The sequence below is a fragment of the Coffea arabica genome, chromosome 11c (assembly GCF_036785885.1).
Source record: "Coffea arabica cultivar ET-39 chromosome 11c, Coffea Arabica ET-39 HiFi, whole genome shotgun sequence".
Taxonomy (NCBI): Eukaryota; Viridiplantae; Streptophyta; class Magnoliopsida; order Gentianales; family Rubiaceae; genus Coffea; species Coffea arabica.
Genome location: NC_092330.1, coordinates 42903147 through 42926194, shown reverse-complemented (window position 1 = coordinate 42926194; position 23048 = coordinate 42903147). Strand labels below are relative to the sequence as shown.

The following is a 23048-nucleotide window of genomic DNA, read 5'->3' as shown; positions in this document are numbered from 1 at the left end:
ATGACTATCAAAGTGGTGGGTTGGACGAAGTATTTGAAAAATTTGTGTTGGACCCTGGATCAGGCCAGCTGAGATAAAAAGGGTAGCGAGCTCTACGAGTTCCCATACGGCAAGGAATATTAATGGCTTTGCACTAATGCAATGGCCAGCTGTAAAAAAGGGAATAGTGCCAGCTGGGTTTGGTGTCGTGAGTTGTGAGATGATGTTGACGGCTGCGATCACCCTGGCACATAACATTGTTGCCACGTGATCACGTGTCACCAAGTCTTCCAACACCCCCACCAATCACTCTACAGTCTATATTTGTCCCTTTATTAATTTTCCTATTACCAGAAAAAGAACAACCAAAAAAATATATGTATATATATATGTGCTGGAATGTCATGCTGGTCCTATTGCTTTCAGATTTCTTCTTTTCCATTCCCTTATTAGCCAAAATGTAATGATTGGCAGGGTTTCTATTCTAGAATGTTTGTTGTCCATGGAAAATTGGTTCCAAGAAATTGTGTATTGTTCCTTTTCCCCACTTTCTCTCTTTTATTTTCTTTTACCTTTCGTGCTTCTATTTGGGATTGCTGTGCATTTACAAAAATAAAAAATAAAAAATATTTTTAAAAGCATTTTTAGGATGTTTGGTACCTAATTTTGTGTTATTTAAGGGATCTAACTTTTGATAACTTAAAAGTAATTTTGTTAAAATTACTTGTATTAAAAATGCTTATTCATAAGTCATGCAGCCCAAAATGGTACATTCCATAATATGCTGCCGCGCAAGGATAATGAGCCAAACCCCAATTATTCATTTTAACAAACCCCAACGCCTTTGTGGTTCTTTTAATCTGATACTATACTTTTGTTTCTTGCATTTATATGCCCATAAAAACATAAGTTTAATTATTCCGTAACCATAAAAGCAGAAAATAAATCTCAAGTACGCGATAAGCACATCATCATGTTTGCCCTCCCACATGCAAGTTCAAATTATGATTATTATGCTCCGATAATTATTTTCTGCCAGCTGCAGATTGGGGCCTGCCTTTTAGAGAAAATTAATGAAAATTCGACCAGAGTAACAAAGAAATAATATTCTTCGAAATATACGGCAATCCATATTTATTATTATTATTAATCTGATTCAGCAAAAGCTTCACTACTGAAATTTGAAATAAAAACCGTTTAAACTGCAATGGTTGGTTTATGCTCTGTCTAATTCCCTTCTCGGCTGGAGAAGCAGGACCCACTAATTAAGTATATATGTTTATGGCTCGCCAAACTCAATTTGAGCTAATTGATAAGTGGTAATTTTTGGACAGACTTGTAATCATAAGATTACAAAATGTGGGTGGGATGGTAGTTTTTGGAAGCTATCCGGTTTTTTATTTGGCTTCTTTCAGATTCTGACGCCCAACTTGACATTAATTAATCAAGTAATCCATGTGTAGTAAACTAATCAAATTATCTTTCTTCAAGGCATTGTTTTTTTTTTTTTTTTTTTAAAGTTTGGGGTGCTTAGCTGACTAATCAGGTTTTGTTTCTTGGAGTGCTTTTTATTGTCACAGTTTAGTATATATAGGAAAAAAAATAATTCTTATAATTTGTGGATTAGGCATCGTATCTTTGTTTACCTGACTAATCCAATAAAACTATAAGAGTCAACTTTTTCCTACATATACTAATTGTCACAAAAATAATATCATGGTGTTCGAAATGTAATTAGTATTTTCTTGGAGTGCATTAAAATAAATAACAAAAGAAATTGGAAATTAGCAAACTTGCCATTAAAATGAGGTCGCATGAGAGTCTAAATTGTTGCCACTTTTTTGGCATTTGAAAAGGGAGAAAGGATGAGAATGGCGAGGGGCTTTTCAGCCCTCCAAAGGACTGGGATGCAATGGTCCTAATCCCTGAAAATATTGCAAATTATATGAAATGGTCCTAATAGATACCGTAGAATCAAAATCGCAAACTATAGATGAACGCAGGAAATCATTTCTGGTGGAATTACTTTCACTTCCCTTAGCGGTTTTCTGGAACCAAACAGAGCAAGTGAAAATTATTGGTCATTATTGAGACTGGTTGACTAAATGTTGAGTTTTATCTAATGAGATGAAATGAAGTACCCAACTAATAAAAGATACATCATGTTTGAAAAGCCACATCAGGGGTCGGTTTCATAGAGACCATATAATTGGGCAACTCATAAACTGATTTGTGTTTGAATTTCATCGTCGATGTGGGAGTTATGTTGATGAATAATTTATAAGAATACCTATAAGTAACCTATGCTATCGGAGGTATACTGTGATCTGTGGTAATATTCGGGATCAAATTCATTCAAACTTTTAATTATAAAAAAAAAAAAGGGACCGTATATTTGGGTTTTAATCCTAGATCTATCTCACTGAATATTAGATATATGTATAGGTGAAAAAAGTTCAGAAGAGTGTAAAGAACAATTTTTGGAGTGTCATTAATATTTCTTTATTCTTCTCAGAGTTATAGAATTGGGTTTTTATTCGGCACCCTTAGAACCCAAGCGTTAGTTGTCTGAAAAAGTTTTAAAAATTTTTTGTTTTGTTAAAGTTTTAAAAATTGCTATGCATTAAATTGTCACCTTGAAATTAAGACGACCCGATTATTGAAGCTTATAATACTACTACTTCACCTGTCAAAGAGACAGATCAAACTTGGGCGACCAATCGCTGCCTGCAGGTGATTGTGATATAGAAATATAAATATTATTGTTATGCAATAAATATTAGTCCATAACTAGGAAGAGTCGTGAATGCTCGTCTTCTATCGCGTCTGTGTCACAATCGGACATTGTCATTGACTCAGTCAAAACATTTAACGTGAAAAATACAACATCTGACTCAGCGACTCCAATCACCTTGCCCAGGTTACAAGTAAAAAAAAAAAGGAAAGGTAAAAATATCATCTTAATCAGAATAAAATTTTTTTTTTTTTGGTAATAAAAGGGACTATATATTAAACAAACTTAAGTTATAGGTATAAAAATAGGGAAACAAATTCCCTTAAGATCTGCATCTACTAGACTTCTCAAAGCATAAGGAATGCTTTCATAGCATACAAAATTCAAGTCTTGTTGAACACTCAGTTTTACCAATCTGTCAGTACACTGATTTGCTTCTCGATAAACATGTCTAAGTATGACTTTCGGCAGGGCAGAGATCAGGAACCTGCAATAAGAGATAATTGAAGCATACTCATGAGTTAAGGTATATGCAGATTTAAGCAAGTGTAGAGGTTTGAAGTTTAAAAAAAAGCAAAGCAAACTGCTTAAGGAGTCCAATTTGCTAAAAATTGTATAATTTACCAAAAAAATTGTACTGCATAGAAAAAAAAGGCGCGAAGATATCTTAATCGTAGAGCTGGACCTGGTGTATGATCTTAACTTGGATAAACTTAAATTATTTTGGTCAAACGTCACGTAGGCTGTAGCCAAATTTATAAGCTGGACTCGTTCTAGTGCAGAGATCAATTTCATATATAGCGATGTAGCAAGTCCCAAACTCCTAGTATTGATTTTTGATGTTTTAAATGGTTTCTTATACATTTGCTTCATCAACAGATAAAAGAAAAAAATTTGGGCAACGCTCAGAATTCCAAATTTCAAACTTTCGTGTCAGCCAGTAAAATATCTATACTCTAGGATTACAACAACAACAACAGGAGGTTTAGCAAGACGAGAAGCATGCAGTCTGAATTTGTAGCAATTTTATTGTAAGAATCTGAGGGGTGGGAAAATAGAGATGGAGATGCAGTTAGGAGTGGTGGACCGGTGGTGTGCAGGGTGCAGAGCGCAGAGGTGCATTGGATTCCCTGAGGGCTTGTTTTGGTGCAGAAAATGGCCAAATCAAAATTCAAAACTAGTACTAGTACGTACGAAGTTGCGGTACAAGCAGTAATTTATTTAAGGCTAACAAGGCCCACACACACACACAGAGTTATCATTATTGATGTGCTGCTAATAATAATCTGCTATGCTACAAACAACACAACGCAGGGGTTGAGTCGATCGAGTGCACTGGTGCGGTGCAAACTGCAAACCTGTCGGAGGGTGGTGCAGCATTTCTTGTCCCCATTCGAGTTTTTATATGTGTTCTGACCGCCGGCCCAGAAGGGAATAAATGTAAAACGAGGCGGAGGAACTAACAGGGAAGGAAGTCCAAGCCAGTTTAGCATTGTCGCTTACTTAATTGGTCTGGGTAACCCAAATCCAACTTGCCAGATCATTTCAGGATCCTCCTGGTTTTTCTTGATCCTCTTCCTTTTTTTTCTTTTAATGCCTTGTTGCATTTAAATCGATTCTGTTCCATGATTACTCATACGCACTGGATTATTGTTGTAACCATTAAGCCAGGTGTAACTCCCCATGTATATGACTAATTAATAGCGTGAAAGTAGTAGCAATATTTGGATTGCAGTAATATTTGATCTGGACCTGGGGTGGGTAGACGAATGAAAGGAAAGCACTAGAACATCTACTTCGGTATAATATGACCCGAGACAATAATGTCTCGTATCTAACTCTATTATGGTACGTTTTCGAGTGATTGATTGCATCTAGCCCGTCAACAGGCCGGAATTCATTATTTCGGACCCGCATCCGACATATTATATCGAATTTGAATTCGATCCGTTTATTCGATGGTCCGGATCGAAATACTATATTCCATATTTGATCCATTTTTTTTTGACAAAATGGATTCGAGTCGAATCCAAATCCAAATAATGAAATTAAATCCGTACGTACTTGTACCCCGAAATAATTTGCCGGATCCGGACTTACACCCGGACTGTTGACGGGCCTAATTGCATCCGGTGGAAGTTGAAAAGGCTAAAACAAAAACTCCTTTTCGAATGTGTAAGTTTGGAAGATGGCATGATTCTAACTCGAATAATTTTTCTCTACGCCATAGTACTACGCTGTTAACTCAGGCAGGGACTCTTTTTTTTTGGTCAGCAACGATACGTTTGAGGAGGCTGTAATTTACCATCTCGTACACTGCTGCTGGTTCAATTTCACTCAATCCCGCTGGCTGCGGGGTCTATCAATAAACATTATTAATATATATTTGGCAAAAGATGATATGGCATGTGGACATATTTGCTTTGCTTCGCCTAATTTATTTATTTCGTTTTTAACCACTCCCAATTTTCCATAGATTCTGTCATGCAGAGCCAACTTGTCTGGAGAGACGTGCCTGACTATAGCAGCAGCAGCCAAGGACCAAACTCTGAAAGCTGTTTCGCTGTTGCAAAGGCTTTAAGCGCATCCCCACAAATGTTCCCCCTTTCCGTACTGCATTTTGTGGTACTCCCACATGCTTACCCCAAAAAAAAAAAAAAGTAATAATATTAATTTTATGGTACATACTTGTATAATAATGATGTTATAATAAGTAAAAGGGGGCAGCATATCAGGAGAGAACCTTTTCTCCTCCCTAGAGAAAAATATATTATTATTTTTTTATATAAATTAAAAAGGCCGGACGACCAGCGGAAAAGAGAACGGGTTAACGAGCTTACCATAGCCACATCATCCAAGAATCATTTGGGAGTGCTCAATTTTAGACGAGCGTGTCTCCACGCATATCATTCGCATTTCTTTTTAAAGCGAGTTTGTGAACTAAACAAACATTTATGGCAGCGGCAAAAATGAATAAAATGCATGATTTGTAAGGTCTTCCACAAAGGGCCATAACATAATGCACCTGTAGCGGTCTGGCGGCCACTTCAAAGAGTTGTGAGTGAAACCGTGACAGTAAAGGTGAGTATCCACCGACGACTCTGGTGCAGCAGTGCTTTTAACAGATATAAAATTTCACTTGAAAGTAACAGAGAGACTCTTTTAAGAACCTCACAAAAAGAGACAAAACTCCCCTGCAGAAATGCAAGCGCGACAATTGCTTGATGCATTTATCAATACATCCCACTTCCTCGAAAAAGAAAACAGAACAGAATGAATCTCCTAATCCCTCAGCTTTGCTTTCCAGAAAATCACAACCACTCAGCTGTCAAAAAGAGCACTAGGGAAGAACCGTTCCCATCCAAACAAAGGAGTCGATGAATACTGCACCAGTCCTCCCAAATATAGCGTAAAACTTTCTATTTTTGCAAGTATTATTGTCTAAAAATGTTCTTCTTTTGCTTCACATTGGTCCTAGCAGGTGGTTCCTTCAAATTTTTGCTTCATGGAAGTGCAGCTCTAATTTCTTTCCTGTCCGCTCCAAAAGACTGCAAAAGAACGCCTTCGGTTAATGCAAATACGACCACCATATTGAAACTCTGCCATGCAACCACCAATAGAAAATTCCTCTCTTTTCTTTCTTCTTCACCTTGATTCTCATATATTTTTTCCGCCCAGACAAGGAATAATGATAACAGGTACAACATAACCTATATGATATTGGCTGAAATTGAATAAAAAATCTTTCTACAACAAATTCTGAAATTACATGAAAACATTATTCATAAAATACCAGATCTCCTGTTGAGAAATAAGTCTAACGTTATGGATCATTTTCTGTTTTCATCCATTTCCGTTGCCATATTTCGGAACAAAATAAGATAAAATGTGGCCTATTGTCTTTTAGGGTAAATCATATTACACCAAAAACAAAAGTTATCCAAAGATTCCTTTTCATTTCGTATAATCGTGCAAATTAACATTGATCAAGCACCCAACAAAGAAAAATACCCCAGAAACTCTCATGCTAAGCCAAAAATAAATCAATATTTATGCTCAAATTTGAACAATGAAGACTACAATCAACCAGTAGATGTGAGTCCAAGCAATGAAACCTAAACCGTACTCATAGCTGAAATCTATCATACCTCCACCCCGTATCCTTTGACATATACGTTTGTGAACAGTTCAGAAGGCTCAGGCAGAGGGCTCTCCTGCAAAGAGAGAGACACATCAGCACTAGCTCATCTAAGTTAAAAGTAAGCCGAGTATGAGAAGGTCGAAACCAATGATACACGTTATAGGTGCTCAGTCATGATTCTCACCTTTGCTTTTGCAATGGCTTCATCAACTTGTTTTCTCGCTTCTTTTTCAATATCCTGGGTATGGAAAAATTCAAATACATCAGCAAATAAACCAAAAAAGCAACCGTCAATCATGATATCCCATTATTCCCCAAAACTCTTTATGCATGTATTCTTGAAAAATATATGCAATTAAAAAAAAAAGACAGATTAATTGCCTATAAGAGGTTGAAAATTCTGAAGCCATTAAATCAGCATTAACCAAATTAAATTAACCTTCAGCTCCTTTTCATTGGCTATATCATATGCTAATAAGAGCTTCCTGACTCTTTCAATTGGATCACGCTCCTGCAGTAAAAAGTAGTTGATTTATTAAGTTTGTATGTGAAGCATCAAGGAGAATATATTTCTAACACAATAGGAAACATAACAACCTGTCTCACGCCAGAGATCTCATCACGGGTTCGGTATGTACTTCCAGGATCAGACATAGAGTGACCATGGTATCGATAGGTGTCCATTTCCAGAATCTGGACAATAACCAAGAGGACAAAGGTTAAATAAAATGAAATTTCTTCACATTCTTTAGCATTAGTAGTTTATGGATTGTTGGCAAATGCTCAAAGTAATAGCACAGATTCTACCAAATAAAGTGACAAACTGGCTACATGAAGCAAGTAAACAGACAGTACAAGCTACCAATGATACATGCAAAAGGTTCAAACTGCTTGTCCCATGTATTAACAGCTATATTGCATCAAAAATTTCAACCAAAAGAATAAGCACTTAGTCCAAAATTTTGTTTTCTATAAGCTCCTTATGGCATCACATAATCTTTACTCACATCCATATATAACCTTTTAACCCCATCCAACTTATGCAATAGTGCATGATGATGGGCATTAAGCAGTGTGATTCAGGAGAATGTAAATTTCACGTGCATTAGACAAATATCAACACAACCCTAAAAGTTTTTTGCTCCTCAGTGAACAGAGACAGTATAGTAGATGCGCTTTGAATGCTCGCCAACCAATCCAAGCATCTTTATACTTCATATAATTTAAGTGTGCTCCGTAGTTAAAACACACCCATGGCTGACATGGAAAACAAAATTGACCATTTAAATAGAGAACCACAATATTTACTAAAATACTTGGTCATTGGATGCTAATTCATTAACTTTATCCAGACGATCATCTTGAAATTAAAGTCATCCTAGGTTTAAAATTAAAGTTGTAGGATGTAGAGATTTTGTGCCATGCTGCTGAGTGTGGGAAATTTTGAATTTTCTTTGTTTCCAACTACATTAGCCATTAAATGCATAAATATACTTGACAGGCAGATAATTTACCAAAAGCATGAATGTCGAATAGCACAATTACTGACACAACTGGAGAAAGGAAATAAGCATTATTTTTATGGGTATTCTACATGGTCATTTGTGCTACAAGGATCTTTTGTTTCCTGTTTAAATTACTTGCAGAAATAAAGACATTAAGATGCTAGTAGTGAAAGATGATCAAAATTTCCCAATATGACTTTGCTTCTTGCATCTTATTTGTTATTATAAACCCCCGGTTTGTCAAATAAACCATCACTCAAGCTTTTCTCTTGGTATTCTGACTAAACTACAAAAAATTTCATGTGGGTTGAAGGAAACTCTGTTCTTCTCAGGATACTGTGTCAATTCTAACAGTTGACTGATAAAAGAGTTCATATTGGGATGTTGAATACTAAAAACAAAGAGTGGAAAGGAAACATAATAGTATAATACAAATAATCCAAAAATAATGACTGGCCTTGTGGTAGACACATTAGACACTTTAGTAGGCCAAAGCTTAATCATAGGAAATGGATAATACTCTACTTATTTGTTCTCTTCCAACATATAATGGTTTACGCTTCTATTCAACCATCAAACTTGATATCATTTTCATACATAAGATTCCATGGATACGGCACAGCATTTGATAACTCCAGGATAGGTCAACAGTCATAAAAGCCTCAACAGCACATAAAGAGTAGTCAAGTTTTTCCCTTGCAGCATTTAGGATATGAAAAGTCTAGTTTTAGTATCTAGAACCAAAAGAATTAAGTACTATTTCAAAACTATATCTGCATTCCTTATGTAAATGCTTTCCAACATCAACTCTCTTCACCCTTGCTAGTAAATAAATCAATCAATTACAAGATTGCAACAATAAGATTACAGAGACACAACAACATAGACCAGCAACTAGATCCAATAATAAGTTCCACTATATCATATCTCTTTATCCTCACTTTTGCTTGAAGATGAATTAAATAAACAATGTATGATCTTATTGTCCAGACTTAAGGAAACATCAAAGTATAAATAAAGGAAGAAAGGAAAATGACAAGAGTTATCTAACGAACATCTACTCAATACTTAGAAAAGTACAGGGAATAAGCTATGTAGTTTTACTCACAATTGGCCCATTCTTCAGGGCATGTTCCTTGGCAAATCTGCATGCCTGTTTCACAGCAAGGGCATCCATACCATCTACCTGTTCTTGGACAAATATATAGGATTAACGATAACCGATATGAACAATGGAGAAACAAGAGAGAACAGACATGATTTCATATCATTCCATGACATTCTTAATTTATTTCTTTAACACTTTCAATCGACCAATGTCTTTTGAGATTGTCAAGCACTAAGGCTACTGATTTCCTGGAGTATAATAAACCAAAAGACTATAGGACAGATCTGGAAAAATGTGAACATTCCTGTAGCACACCCCTCCCCCCAAGAAAAAAGCAAAGCAGAAACAAAAAAAGATAAACCTTTTCCAATTCACATGCCTGACTCGGGAGAAATCCCATCACATGCCCGACTCAGGGGAGAAATCCCAAGTACAATCGTCAAACATAAAGAAAACAACAATATCAGAGGAAAGAAAGGTACCATCTATAAGTTAATAATTTTCGCATAAACAAGTCTATTACAGTTTTTTTTCATAGAAACAAGATAAACAAATGATGTGAACCACTATAACTTTCTGTAAGATTCTAAATGAACAGATCAAAACGAAATATTAGTGGAATTAATCCCTTTATTCATTTAAGTGTGCTCATACTACCTTCAATTCAAAATCAATCAACAAGAACATTATATGGCAGTTGAAAAATATCTACCACGTTGAGTGACATTCAATCTATCTGCACAACTCGATATGTAAACCATGCACAACTCGATATGTAAACCACCTACAGCATTTACAAAGAAATTACTTTCCAAGCATCATGTCTTGTTATCAAAGTGAGCCTCCCATTTAAAGGTTAAAGAAAAAAACTTTTTGACATTTCATGTCATGAGTGGGGGATCAACCTAGTTATCAAAGCAAAATCTTTTATTCAATTAATGACTGCCCCACTTTATCTTATGTTGTTGTCAACCAAACTTCAATTGCTTCACATGACAAATGCCATTTCCTCCAAAACAAGGCAAAAACAGGATGGCAATTATCACATTACTTCATAAACTAGTATATTGAAAATGCTGCTGCAATTTGCACCATGGTACTATTGCATTTTATTACAAAAGCATTGAATCAAATTTCAAGAATAACTTTCTTAACAAACTGCTTTGATTCAAAAATACACTCTTACAACTTTAGAACTAAAATATGTTAACTAAAACTAAATGAGTAAGTAGCAATAACAGAAGAAGGCAAAAATTAAACAAGTAACGATGTTAAAGCACCTTCAAACCAGGAACATAATCCCCTCTCTTGTAGTAAGCTGGACTTTTTGCTGCCCTCCATTCTGCTGTCCCCATTCCATCTGTCAACCCAATAACAGATTACTTCCTTCAAATTTTGAAAGCATTCCAAGACATTAACAGATACACAATACCTAACACGTCTTCCTACCCAAAAAACATTCAACAAAAACAAAAACCTCCTCTTTCAAATAGAATGCAGGACAAGAAATTCTCAGAGAAACTCGTACACATGGAAACTCTAACACCAAACAACAAATCAAACTGCATTTTACTTTTCCACAAAAACCCGACAACCACCACTATGAAAGAAAAAACTACATACTAGAAACATAACTTTTCGAGCTATAAATTAACAACCATGAATGCAATAAAAAGAACAAAAGAGGAAAGGTATTTTGGGATGTTTACAGTGATTGTTTTCGCAGACTAAAATGGCAGGCAGATCCCAAAGAGCAGCCATATTCAAAGCCTCAAATAACTGCCCCTGATTCGCGGCGCCATCACCATACAAAGTAAAAGTAACATTCTCATCATTTTTATACTTCTGAGCAAACGCCAATCCGCACCCCAAAGGAATCTGAGCCCCAACAATCCCGTGTCCTCCGTAAAATCCCCCTTCCTTCTTATAGAAATGCATCGAACCCCCTTTCCCCTTGGAACACCCATCTTTCCTCCCCATTAATTCAGAAAACGATTCCAATAGAGTTCCCCCGCGGCCTAGAAAGATACAATGGTCTCTGTAGGCAGTGATGATACAATCCTTTCTCGTGATGGCGGCTTCCATGCCGACCGCCACCGCTTCCTGGCCGTCGTAGAGGTGGCAGAAACCGCGGATGAGTTTGGCTTTGTAGAGAGAGTCGGCGGCAATTTCCATCCGGCGCATCAAGGCCATGTCGCGGAAGAACGACATGAGTTCTTGTGCTGTGGTATCGACGGAACGGGAGGGCGGCTCGATCTTGTGGCCGGTGAAGGGAACGCTGGTTTCGACGGTGATTGTGGAGGTGGAGTCGGTGGAGATGTGGCGGAGGTAGGAGACAGCAGGCGTTAGGTGGCGTAGGAGAGCGGTCGTGGTCCGGTGAGTCGAGAGGGCCATCTTCAGCTGTTGGTTTGCTTGACTTTTTTTTTTTTTGTGTTTTATTCTTTTTAAGGATGGGCTGACGGGAAATTTATATGGTGAACAGGGAAATTATGACGGGCGTCTGTTTGGTTTGGTGGGAGCGTTGGAGAAGAAATGTGAATTAACTATATATTCCCTATAAATAACAAAATGAGAATTTCAGCTGTAACCTATAGGTAGTATTCGATGGGACGGACGAGAGAGACACAGTCCACTTGCAAAGATTGAATGCTACAAATATAAACTTTTGGGAAAAAAAAAAAGAGAGGAAATGTCCAAGTAAAATACTACCATTAGAATCGAATCAGACCGGAGAAAAGCAAAATAAATGAGAGAAAAAAAAAAGCATATATAAATCCATAAAGCAAATATAGTGTAGTGATATATCCCACTGTCAGGCCCGCCGTAATATATGGTATTAGTTGGACCTTCCTTTAGTTTTTACAAACAATAATTAAATCGTCCACCCAAGGCTGAGTGGGGCTTCAATAATTGCATAAGACGCAATTCAATTTTAAGATTATTATTTTCTTTGTTGGTAATTCGTTTGCATTGCAGACAATTGGTAATAAAGTTAAGGGCAAAATATAAAAAAACTCCCTCCGGTTAAATTAACCTATGAAAAAGACTCTTATGATTTTAAATCATATATTTTCGATCCCTCATAATTGAACTAATTTGAAACAGCAATAGCAATCATCAAAACTAATAAAGGTGGACTAAATGACACAATTAGCCTAATATATATATATATATATATATATAGGCAATAAAAGACTTTTTTACAACGATCTTATTAAGCAAACCTACGGAAAAGCCTTCTATGATTAAACCAATCTACGGAAAAAGGCCCTTTATGATTACATGTTTCTTTTATTTATTTATTTTATGCACAAGAATAAGGTAAGTTATATTTAAAAGTTTTTATTTATTTATTTTGTGTATATAAATTTATTTTGGAGTATTTGTTTATTGTATGTATTGAAATAAAGAGAGTTGTATTTGAAAGTTTTGGGGAGTTTTTGAATATTTTATGAGTTCTAGGGGGTTTGATAGGTATATTAGCTAAAATATTGATTTAAAAAACAATTTTCCACGTCAAATAACCTCAAACTCTTTAATTTAAATGATTGTTGTCAATTTTTCACATTAATTCAAACCACAAGACATTAGATTGTATGATTTAAAATTATAAGGGACATTTTTGTAGGTTTGTTTAACCATATGGGTTTTTTGATATTATAACTCTAACGGTATAATAGGTATATCAATTAAAAATTGTTTGTTTTTGCTACAAATACTCTCAAAAGAAGCACGTGTATTTCAAAACCATTACTTTAGATGATTTCCGCTGCTTTTGTAAATTAGTTCAAATCACAAGATATTAAATATTAGTGTCTATCTTTTGAAATTATAGGAAATTTTTTTATATGCTCACTTAATCTCAAGGGGTTTCTCGTATTTTACCCTAAAGTTAATTATCAACTTGTTTGGATGGTGTGTATAAATTGTTATATAATCAAATGTGACGACAGAATATACATTATGAAAACAATTTTGCTTGTAGCCTTGGTTCAATTTTCATGAACATATTTAGCTATCATTTTTTTTATATATACTAAATTATTACATTATATATATATTTTTATAAAGATTCCTAAAAATAGCAGTTCACACGAGAAACTATAGCTATGCCATGCTATTATATTATAGTCTTTTTTTTTTGATAATGATTATATTATAGTCTTTGTTTTAGGAAGTTGAATTAAATCAATTACTATTAGTTTAGTTTTGGTAAAATCAAGTGGTGTGGTGCCTTGAGTCCGTCGAACCATTGTGTCACTCTTTTTTACTAATTAACCTTATACTTAATTGGGGTCTAGCAACGTCAAAACGAGCCGAGATTCGAACTCCGGGCACATTACCGAAAGAAGAAATTCATAATATAAATATCCTTACAATTATCTGTTTCAATAGAGACGATAATAAACACAACAGCTCATTTTCTCTCCCGCCATGCCCGCACCCTGCTGCATCTTCTCCCCTCCCCTTCTCTCACTCACCACACCGAAGTCCTCCCCATTTCTACCCTACCAGACTCTCCCCCATTTCCGAGCCTTCAATTTCTGCTCGCCCAAGACTCTTCACACCTCAAAAAACCCTCTCAAATTCGGCAAAACCTTTTATAAACTCCCTAAATCAATTTTCCCTGCCGAGTCTCAAGTCTCCGACGAAGAAGACGAAGACGAAGGCGAAGAGCAACTAGAGGAGGATGATAATGAATATGCGGACGACGATGAAGATATTGCGGCTGATGAATACGACGGCGTGCGACACGAGGTGAGCGAAGAAGAGGAAGAAGAGGAAATTGAGAGTTTTTCCGTGGTGGCCGAGAGTAAGGAGTCCAAGCATGAGGAATTCAAGTGGCAGAGAATCGCGAGGATTTGTAACGAAGTTAAAGTGTTCGGCGATGAAATTCTCGATGTTGATGAGCTCGCTTCCATTTACTCTTTCAGAATTGATAAATTTCAGGTTCCTTTTTTTTTTTCTTTTGTCTTCTTCCTGTTTAACTTCCTTAAAAATTTAAGCTAAATTAAGCAATTGAGAGAAAAACTAATTCATCTTAAAATTGCGTTTGACGATTATTATTTGAGCTGAGCTCAAACGTAGTATATTTTGCTTAAACTTGTGTTGGACGATTATTACTTGAGCTGAGCTCGAATGATATCTTGTTGAGGTAAGCACTCGTGTTGAGTTCGCGTAGCTCGATTTCTCATACGTGAACTTTAAGCTTTCTGCTTCTGGAGTTTAGTTGGAGCAGAGCCTAAAAGCTTTTAAAAATCTGAACTTTGTTCGGATTTGTTTGGTCAATAAAGAACTCTCGTACCAACTTGATTTGAGTTTCTAGTCGCTTGTTTACCTTTAGCCTCACATAAATGTTTAGAGATGAAGCAAAATGGAAAATAAATCGAGAATTTTGTGAATCTTTTGCAGCTATATGCTATTTAAGTGCATAATTCTTGGTATTCACGGTTATATATTGATAGATGCACACACCACTTTATTTTGCATTTACACTTTTACAGTAAACTGTATCACTGTGTGCGAATTTATTAGCACATTTTGTGTGATTCAAGAACATATTTTGCAGATGAACATCTGGTCGTCATCTACTTGTTTACGTGTTATCTAATTGTAGAAGTATAAAGTTTTGGAACCTGTTTGCAGCGATCGGCAATTCAAGCATTCCTGAGAGGATCATCAGTGGTGGTTTCTGCACCAACCAGTAGTGGGAAAACTCTAATAGCAGAAGCTGCAGCAGTTGCCACAGTAGCCAAAGAAAGAAGATTGTTCTACACAACTCCCTTAAAGGCTCTATCTAATCAGAAATTCCGTGAATTCCGGTCTGGAATTTGATTAAAGTAATAGTTTAACAATCAATTTATATTTTTATCGTTAATTTTGTATATTCTTGTCTGAGACATGTATATCAATTATTGTGGGCCTATTTGAAGTGAAGCATTTGGTGATAGTAATATTGGGCTCATTACTGGAGATTCAGCTATTAACAAAGATGCCCAAGTTGTAATTATGACTACAGAGATTTTGCGCAACATGCTGTATCAGAGGTAAATCATACTCCTACACTGGCTAGTGTTCTATTGTTTCCACATACCATGCGAGAAAAGTTTGTCAAAACTAATTAAGATTCATTTAGTTAGAAAGATGATATGCTTTTCTTTAGTTAACATTCTCGCCTTCCAGTGTAGGAGTTGTTTCATCTGAAAGTGGACTTCTCCATGTTGATGTGATTGTTCTGGATGAAGTGCATTATTTGAGTGACATATCTCGGGGTACAGTTTGGGAAGAGATTGTGCGTGCTTCTCTCCCATCAGAAACTCTTTATGGTTTTAGTTATAGTATATCACATGAATTGTTCCAAAACTCTTTCAGGTTATATATTGCCCAAAAGAAGTGCAACTCATATGCCTCTCAGCAACTGTTGCTAATCCAGATGAACTGGCTGGTTGGATTAATCAGGTAAATGAATTACCCTTGGCAGATGTAGGTGCGGTCATAATTTTAATAAGGACTCATTTGACAATGGAGCGATTGACTTTGATCCTTATCTTTTCTTTTACATTTTCTACTGTAAGATTCATGGTAAAACCGAGTTGGTGACGTCATCCAAGCGTCCAGTTCCTTTGACTTGGCACTTCTCAACAAAGACAGCTTTGCTACCTCTTCTTAATGAGAAAGGCACTGGCATGAATAGGTAGCCTCATCTTCTTTTGCTGGTCCATCAAAAGGGCCCTGCAGTCTTCTTGTGCTGATTGTTGTTGCTTTTGTGTACATATCTCATGTTTCTGAGATATTGAACTTCATCCTGCTGTATTTCATTTTTACAAATTTCTGTGCCCCTATTTACTGTGTGTCTGGGCATTGTTGGGGGCCTTTTTGGTTTATGATCCATTATTAGTTAATCATTTATTTAGTGATAAAAAATGCATACGATGAGGCAATTTGGTTACTCACCCACCTGTATATGCAAGTTTCTTATTGTCATAGAGGGTCTTTTATCGATTTCTTGTAAAAATAAGGGTCCCATTCTCCAACCTTGCCATGGGAGCCAAGATCTTCCTCCTATTTGATCTTCCTCAGAACTTTTGTCATGGGATCCGCACCAGAATTGAGTTTGATATAAGACAGAACAGTTGGTGATCAGAGTTCTCAAGTTAGCATTACTTCCTCTGTCTATTCACTGAACGTATTTCATGCATCTAAAATGTGTTTTTCAAATGTCTCTTTCTTGATATCCTCAAAAAATGGGAAAAAAGGAATAATAAATTTATACTAATTATTTTCTGTGTTGCTGGTACTTTCTTTCTTTTGATTGGGACAGGAGGCTCTCACTAAATCGCATGGAACCTGATTCTTCTGGAACTGATTTCTCCAAGGATGAAAGGCCCAGGAGAAGGAACTCAAGAAAACATGAAAATGATGTAACTACACTTTCAAAGAATGGTGTAAACACCACTCGCCGCTCACAAGTATGGACTGAACCTTAGCTATGCAACTTTTAGTTGGCAACAATACTGTTGCCATCTTATTCCGTGCACATAACACATACTCGTTTTTGAAAATGGACATATTAGTGTTACTATCATTACTTCTCTCTCTCTCTCATTCCACTATCATCCTCATTTCATAATTTTTTTCTTCCCTGGTCCATGGTTTTACTTTTCTTCTTTTAGGTCCCTCAAGTTGTAGACACGTTATGGCAGCTTAAGGGATGGGATATGCTTCCTGCAATTTGGTTTATCTTTAGCAGGAAAGGATGTGATGCAGCGGTGCAGTATCTTGAAGACTGCAAGTTACTTGATGAGTGTGAGATCAGTGAAGTTGAACTGGCACTGAAGAAGTTTCGTGTTCAATATCCTGATGCTGTCAGAGAATCTTCCGTGAAAGGTCTTCTCCGAGGGGCTGCAGCTCATCATGCTGGCTGCCTTCCCTTATGGAAATCTTTCATAGAGGAGCTGTTTCAAAGAGGGCTAGTTAAGGTTGTTTTTGCCACGGAAACACTTGCTGCTGGGATTAACATGCCAGCGAGGACAGCTGTAATTTCGTGTCTTAGCAAAAGGGGTGAAAGTGGACGTATCCAGTTAAGCTCAAATGACTTGATGCAAATGGCTGGCCGTGCTGGTCGTAGGGGCATTGATGATAGAGGTCATGCAGTTCTTGTTCAAACGCCATATGAAGGCCCTGAAGAGGGCTTCAAGCTTCTTTTTTCTGGCCTCAAGCCTCTTGTATCACAGTTTACTGCTTCTTATGGAATGGTTCTGAATCTTCTAGCGGTACGTTATTTAATGCAACATCATATTAATCCAGCTATCTTCATGTGATGTACTTCATTAAACGTGACTATGCAGGGTACAAAAGTTAGAAGTAGAATGAGTGAATCAGATGACATAAAAGTCTTACAAGCAGGCCGGACTTTAGAAGAAGCGAGGAAGTTAGTCGAGCAGAGTTTTGGAAATTATGTTGGGAGCAATGTTATGCTTGCTGCCAAAGAAGAACTTGCTAGGATACAAAATGATATAGAGATGCTGACTGCAGAAATTACTGATGAAGCTATTGATAGGAAAAGCCAGAAACTGTTGTCTCAATCAGCATATAAAGAGATTGCCACCCTCCAGGAAGAACTAAGGGTATGTCAGGCTTCCGTACATTGCTTATGCTTCCAGTTTTAATGAACCTCTACGGTCTGTTAATAAGAATGCTTTGACAGACTCTGTGTATGGTCTCTGGTTGACCATTTTCCATTAAGTTAACACTCATTCAGTCATTGCACTATAAGTACTAAATTTGTCTTCTTTGTCCAGTGGATTACTTTTAGCACTTGAATAATCTTTTGCTGTCCTTCTCAGCAAGTTCAAGAATTCTCAGATGGTTCTCCTGTCACAAATTTCATTAGTTTTTTTTTTTTTTGGTTAGTTTAGGTTTTGAATTTAATTGTGGCACTTTTTCCTCAGGCAGAAAAATGTAGGCGGACTGATCTACAAAGAAAAATGGAATTGGAGAGACTCTTTTCTTTGAAACCTCTGTTGAAGGAGCTTGAAGATGGGCACTTACCCTTTATGTGCTTACAGTATAATGATACTGATGGGGTTCAACATCTGCTTCCTGCTGTCTATCTGGGGCAGCTTGATTCTCTGAATGCTTCCAAACTTAAAAAAATGGCAAGTGTGTTTAACCTTTTTTTTTGTCTTTTCCTTTCTAAAGAGCCAGTATTCAATTATGTCTTGCTGCTTGTACGCAGGTCAGCAGTTCAGATTCTTTTGCACTAAGTTTAGACAGACAAATTTATCAATCAGGTTATACTGGATGCAAACATGAAGTTGCACTATCTTATCATGTGGCTCTTGGTTCGGATAATTCTTGGTATCTTTTCACGGAAAAGTGGATAAGAACAGTTTACAGGACTGGCTTTCCTAATGTTCCCCTGGCTCAAGGTGATACTTTGCCTCGGGTAATCATGTCAGAACTTCTTGACAAGGGGGACATGCAGTGGCAGAAGCTTGTCGAATCTGAGCTTGGGGGTTTGTGGTGCATGGAAGGATCTCTTGAGACGTGGTCTTGGAGTTTAAACGTGCCAGTCTCAAGTAGTCTTTCACAAGATGATGAGGTAACTGTGATAGTAAAATGCTGCAAACTTTGTTGAATTCCAACTACCAAGGAAATTTCTCTTCATGCATTTGTGATGTTGTTTGGTAGGGGATTCATTGTTATAACTTTAACATCTAACTTTACCTGAAAATACTTCACTTGCATCATTTAATTGTTTCAAAGATGTATCTGCAGTTATATTTCTGCTTAAAGCACTTTGTCCCATCTAGAATCCTCACCCTAGCTTATTTGCCCCAACAATAATCTGGTTACTGACCTTCATGATATGTGGCTCACAGTCTAGGATGAAAACAGTGTATCTGGTTGAGACTTTCACTTGAGCTAGGTTTCCTGCATATTTTTGTAATCGTGATTCATTCATCAAAGAGTTTCTCTTGCACTTTTTAATGAATACAAGCTTGACAAGTTTAACTTTTAATGTATTGCTAGGTACTAAAACTATCTCAAGCATACTATGATGCAGTACAAAGCTACAAGGATCAGAGAAATAGAGTCTCCCGTTTAAAGAAAAAAATTGCACGTAGCGAAGGCTTTAAAGAATATAAGAAGATAACTGATTTTGCCAAGTTTACTGAAGAAAAGATTCGACGTTTAATGGCCAGATCAAAGCGTCTGACTAACAGAATCAAGCAGATTGAACCTTCTGGTTGGAAGGAATTTCTGCAGGTAATATGAGGAGTTATCCATGATTTGCTTTGCATTCTGGTCATAATTGGAGTTATTCATCGTTAGTTGTGATTTCCTCTGCATTTCCTAGGGAATATATATATGTAACAAGCTATACCCAGGTGCTGTGTGCTGGTTATGTTTCTTCATATCTTTGTCACTGACAGGCTTATCCTTCTTCTGACGGCAATACGCTAATTTCTTAGCTTAGTCTTTGTGGTTATGATCTACTTCCTCCAAACCCAGACCTTTGTTTGATGTTGGGAAAAGAAATTTGCATGATATTAAGGGTTCTCTATCTTCTTGTTTCATCATTCTATTTGACTTTTTTGTAGAATGGTTTTGAATTTGAGTGTCTACCCAGCTATCTTTGGAGTGGTATCCATTTCTTGACATTGCTCTGTCATCCAAAGTTTCCAGTTCTCCTGTATTTCGTGTCATTTCTGATTTTCAGTGGTAGAAATAGTGCACTTGATTTTTGATATGTTTTGACAAAGATAAGAATGTAAGAATTCTTCCACACTTAAATAGGCACCAGAGTTGGGCAGTGAAACTCAGTACTTTACAATCGAAATGCATTCACTAGCACATTCTGGATAATTCATTTTGTAAATTGATATAGAATTACTCTAGAAGTTATTGCTCATTTTCCAACATGTTTTGAGGAGTAAAGGATGCAATTCATAGATGTTTCCTGTCTATTAAGAGTGCAGGAAAGCTGTTTCATTCAGAATAGTTGACCTGATTTCTGTTTGTAAAACGGTAGCTGTTCAAAAAGTTGTACTGCAAGACCTAGAAATCTTTTGCTTCAACTTTTGAGAATAGATAACTGAAATTTCCTCTTAAAGTTCCATTTTATTTATTCATCTGTATTTGATTGGTCAGTTACTTGATAAAGATAATTATATTACCAAATATTTTCTGCCAAGGATTACTTGTCAACTTTATCAGAATATCCTTGGACAGCTAAAACTATGTTTTTCCCGCCTAAACAAGTTCTTGACATCTTTCAGGTCAGCAATGTCATACATGAAGCTAGGGCCTTGGATATAAACACACACGTCATATTCCCCCTGGGTGAAACTGCAGCTGCAATTCGGGGAGAAAATGAACTCTGGCTTGCTATGGTTCTTCGAAACAAGATATTGCTGGATCTAAAACCTGCACAGTTTGCTGCTGTCTGTGGAAGCCTAGTTTCTGAAGGGATTAAGATCAGGCCCTGGAAAAATAACAGGTATCTTTGTTACTCTCAGATGAGTATGTAATCTCTTAGAATTCTGACTAGTTTAAGATCTCTGGGATGATGTGAGAGTCCAGAATAATGGTTTCCTATTTGATTCAGTAAGTAATTATCTTATAAGTGGAGATTTGCATGGTTAGTAACAAAAATAATAATGCATGTATAACATTTTGTCTGGTCTGCAGCTATATATATGAAGCTTCCTCCACTGTGACCAACGTAATCGAATTTTTGGCAGATCAAAGAAGCTCACTCTTAGAACTTCAGGAAAAGCATGGAGTAATGGTGAGTTGCTAAATCAAGAGCTGTCTCAGTTGCTACATGAATATTTGCTTAAAAGCCTGCACCAAAGCCTGCACCATCCTTTCTTTGCTGCTCTTTCCTGAATTACACTTTTATTACTGGACCATGTTTTTGGCTTACAGATACCTTGCTGCTTGGATAGCCAATTTTCTGGTATGGTTGAAGCCTGGGCTTCTGGTCTAACTTGGAGAGAGATTATGATGGATTGTGCGATGGATGAAGGTGATCTAGCTCGTCTCTTACGTCGAACAATTGATTTATTAGCACAGGTATGTTGCTATTGACACACTGTACTTACACAAATAGTGTATGTATCAAATTCCTGGCTCGGCCGCTAAGTATTGATTTTTCACGATTGGCAGATTCCCAAGTTGCCTGACATTGACCCACTACTGCAAAGCAACGCCAAGGGTGCATCTGATATCATGGACCGTCCCCCAATAAGTGAGCTGGCGGGGTGAGCTATGACGAGGACATTAATTGGAGAAAATTATCTAATTGTGGGTGATGGTGTCCATTTCTACAAATTTCAAGGGACTGTTGATGATGGCAGACAAAAGCTACAAGAACATGCAGGTGAGGTGTGTGGCAAATTATTGGAAGGAAATGAAAAAGTTCCATACTTAGTTGCATCAGTAGAGGTCCTGAAGGAGACTACATAGCATAAATTGGTTGATGTTTGAGACTTCAATTGAAGTTTTTTGAACTCACACGTTACATCCTGCCACTAATTTGACTAAAATGGAAAACGTTACATTTGCCACTTACTATTGTAAGAGGAGAAACCATTATCATCATCAAGGGGTAGGTGGGGAACCATTGTTGATCCCTTTTAAAAAGGAAAAGAATAGGAGAAACCATTATTCTTACATAAGAGACGTGTTTACATTTATTTCGATGATTTTTTCTTACTCTTTTTTTATCAATTGTTGCGACTTTTGAACAGAGATCTTTAAGAAGATCTGTGAAGAGCATTGAGGTGTGTGAGTTTACCTGCTTTGAGCAGGCAGAATGACATGGTAAAGTATCAACTGCCAAGATAAAGTATTTTGGTGTTCATTTATCTGGTCACCTGAAATTGCCTTTAAGACGCAGAAATTGGCGTGGAATCCTATTTATTGCGAATATGCAGTTACTCCTTAGACATGGTGGTGAAACCGATGCATGTTTGCAATCGACAAATGTGCATTCTACTGTCACTTTTATCCCTATGCCATGCTGTTCGGGGGGGTGGGGAGGTGGTTGGGTGGTTGCTGCTAATTAGTTACTTCCGTTATTTAGTCTGAAAACCAGATTCTCAGGAATGATATTCGTATAGATAAGTAGGCTATAATTATAGGTTTTTGCGCTTTGTTAGATTCGTGAACAACAAGAAGCCGATGCTTCTTGGTTTGTGGCTGCCTAACCGTACTTCTTCGGTTGAAATATACTGAATTCAAACCTGTCAATGGGAGAAAAGAGGAGCTATGAATATTGATGGGGGCCGGTGTGGTTGGCAGGTCCGCTGCACCGTCCAGTGCAAGGCCCCAAGATCCGGCCCATCCAGCCCAATCTTAGGCCATTTACTGCATGGGCCCGTTGGCCCTGCAACCGCAGAGACCCTGGATCCTGTCAATACAAAATCAGGCCCAGCAGTTGACTTTCATAATTGAATAGTGCACAAATTCTTTGTGCATTTTTCTGCTGCGCTGCTCCTGTTATTATCATATATCAAAAGGCAATAATTCTGTAGGCCTTTTCTTTTTGTATTTAGGTGTTGAAGAAGG

General features: G+C 37.0%; 2 protein-coding genes across 4 annotated transcripts; one reads left to right on the top strand and one right to left on the bottom strand.

The window, feature by feature from the left end:
• Positions 1 to 5826: 5826 nt before the first annotated feature.
• Positions 5827 to 12011, bottom strand: LOC140016910 (pyruvate dehydrogenase E1 component subunit alpha, mitochondrial-like). The gene is made up of 8 exons (XM_072071081.1): positions 11177 to 12011; positions 10748 to 10827; positions 9468 to 9545; positions 7452 to 7547; positions 7294 to 7365; positions 7039 to 7092; positions 6862 to 6927; positions 5827 to 6261 (listed from the first exon to the last, which is right to left on the bottom strand). Exons 1-8 carry the CDS (start codon positions 11859 to 11861, stop codon positions 6217 to 6219), a joined length of 1176 nt encoding a protein of 391 aa, XP_071927182.1. The 5' UTR covers positions 11862 to 12011; the 3' UTR covers positions 5827 to 6216.
• Positions 12012 to 13845: 1834 nt separating this feature from the next.
• Positions 13846 to 22753, top strand: LOC113716908 (DExH-box ATP-dependent RNA helicase DExH15 chloroplastic). Of its 3 annotated transcripts, XR_003454247.2 has the most exons (17): positions 13846 to 14417; positions 15114 to 15289; positions 15401 to 15514; positions 15651 to 15759; positions 15840 to 15926; positions 16043 to 16161; positions 16789 to 16936; positions 17141 to 17740; positions 17816 to 18094; positions 18419 to 18625; positions 18706 to 19071; positions 19503 to 19739; positions 20753 to 20973; positions 21165 to 21264; positions 21405 to 21551; positions 21645 to 21858; positions 22229 to 22753. XR_003454247.2 is itself a non-coding variant. In XM_027241460.2 (16 exons), the coding sequence occupies exons 1-16, from the start codon at positions 13902 to 13904 to the stop codon at positions 21741 to 21743; spliced, it is 3525 nt and encodes a 1174-aa protein (XP_027097261.2). In that variant the 5' UTR covers positions 13846 to 13901; the 3' UTR covers positions 21744 to 22156. The 3 variants fall into 3 exon arrangements, 1 of the variants encoding a protein (XP_027097261.2); XR_003454249.2 differs by lacking the exon at positions 22229 to 22753 and having other exon boundaries at positions 21218 to 21264; positions 21645 to 21875; XM_027241460.2 differs by lacking the exon at positions 22229 to 22753 and having other exon boundaries at positions 21645 to 22156.
• Positions 22754 to 23048: the final 295 nt, after the last annotated feature.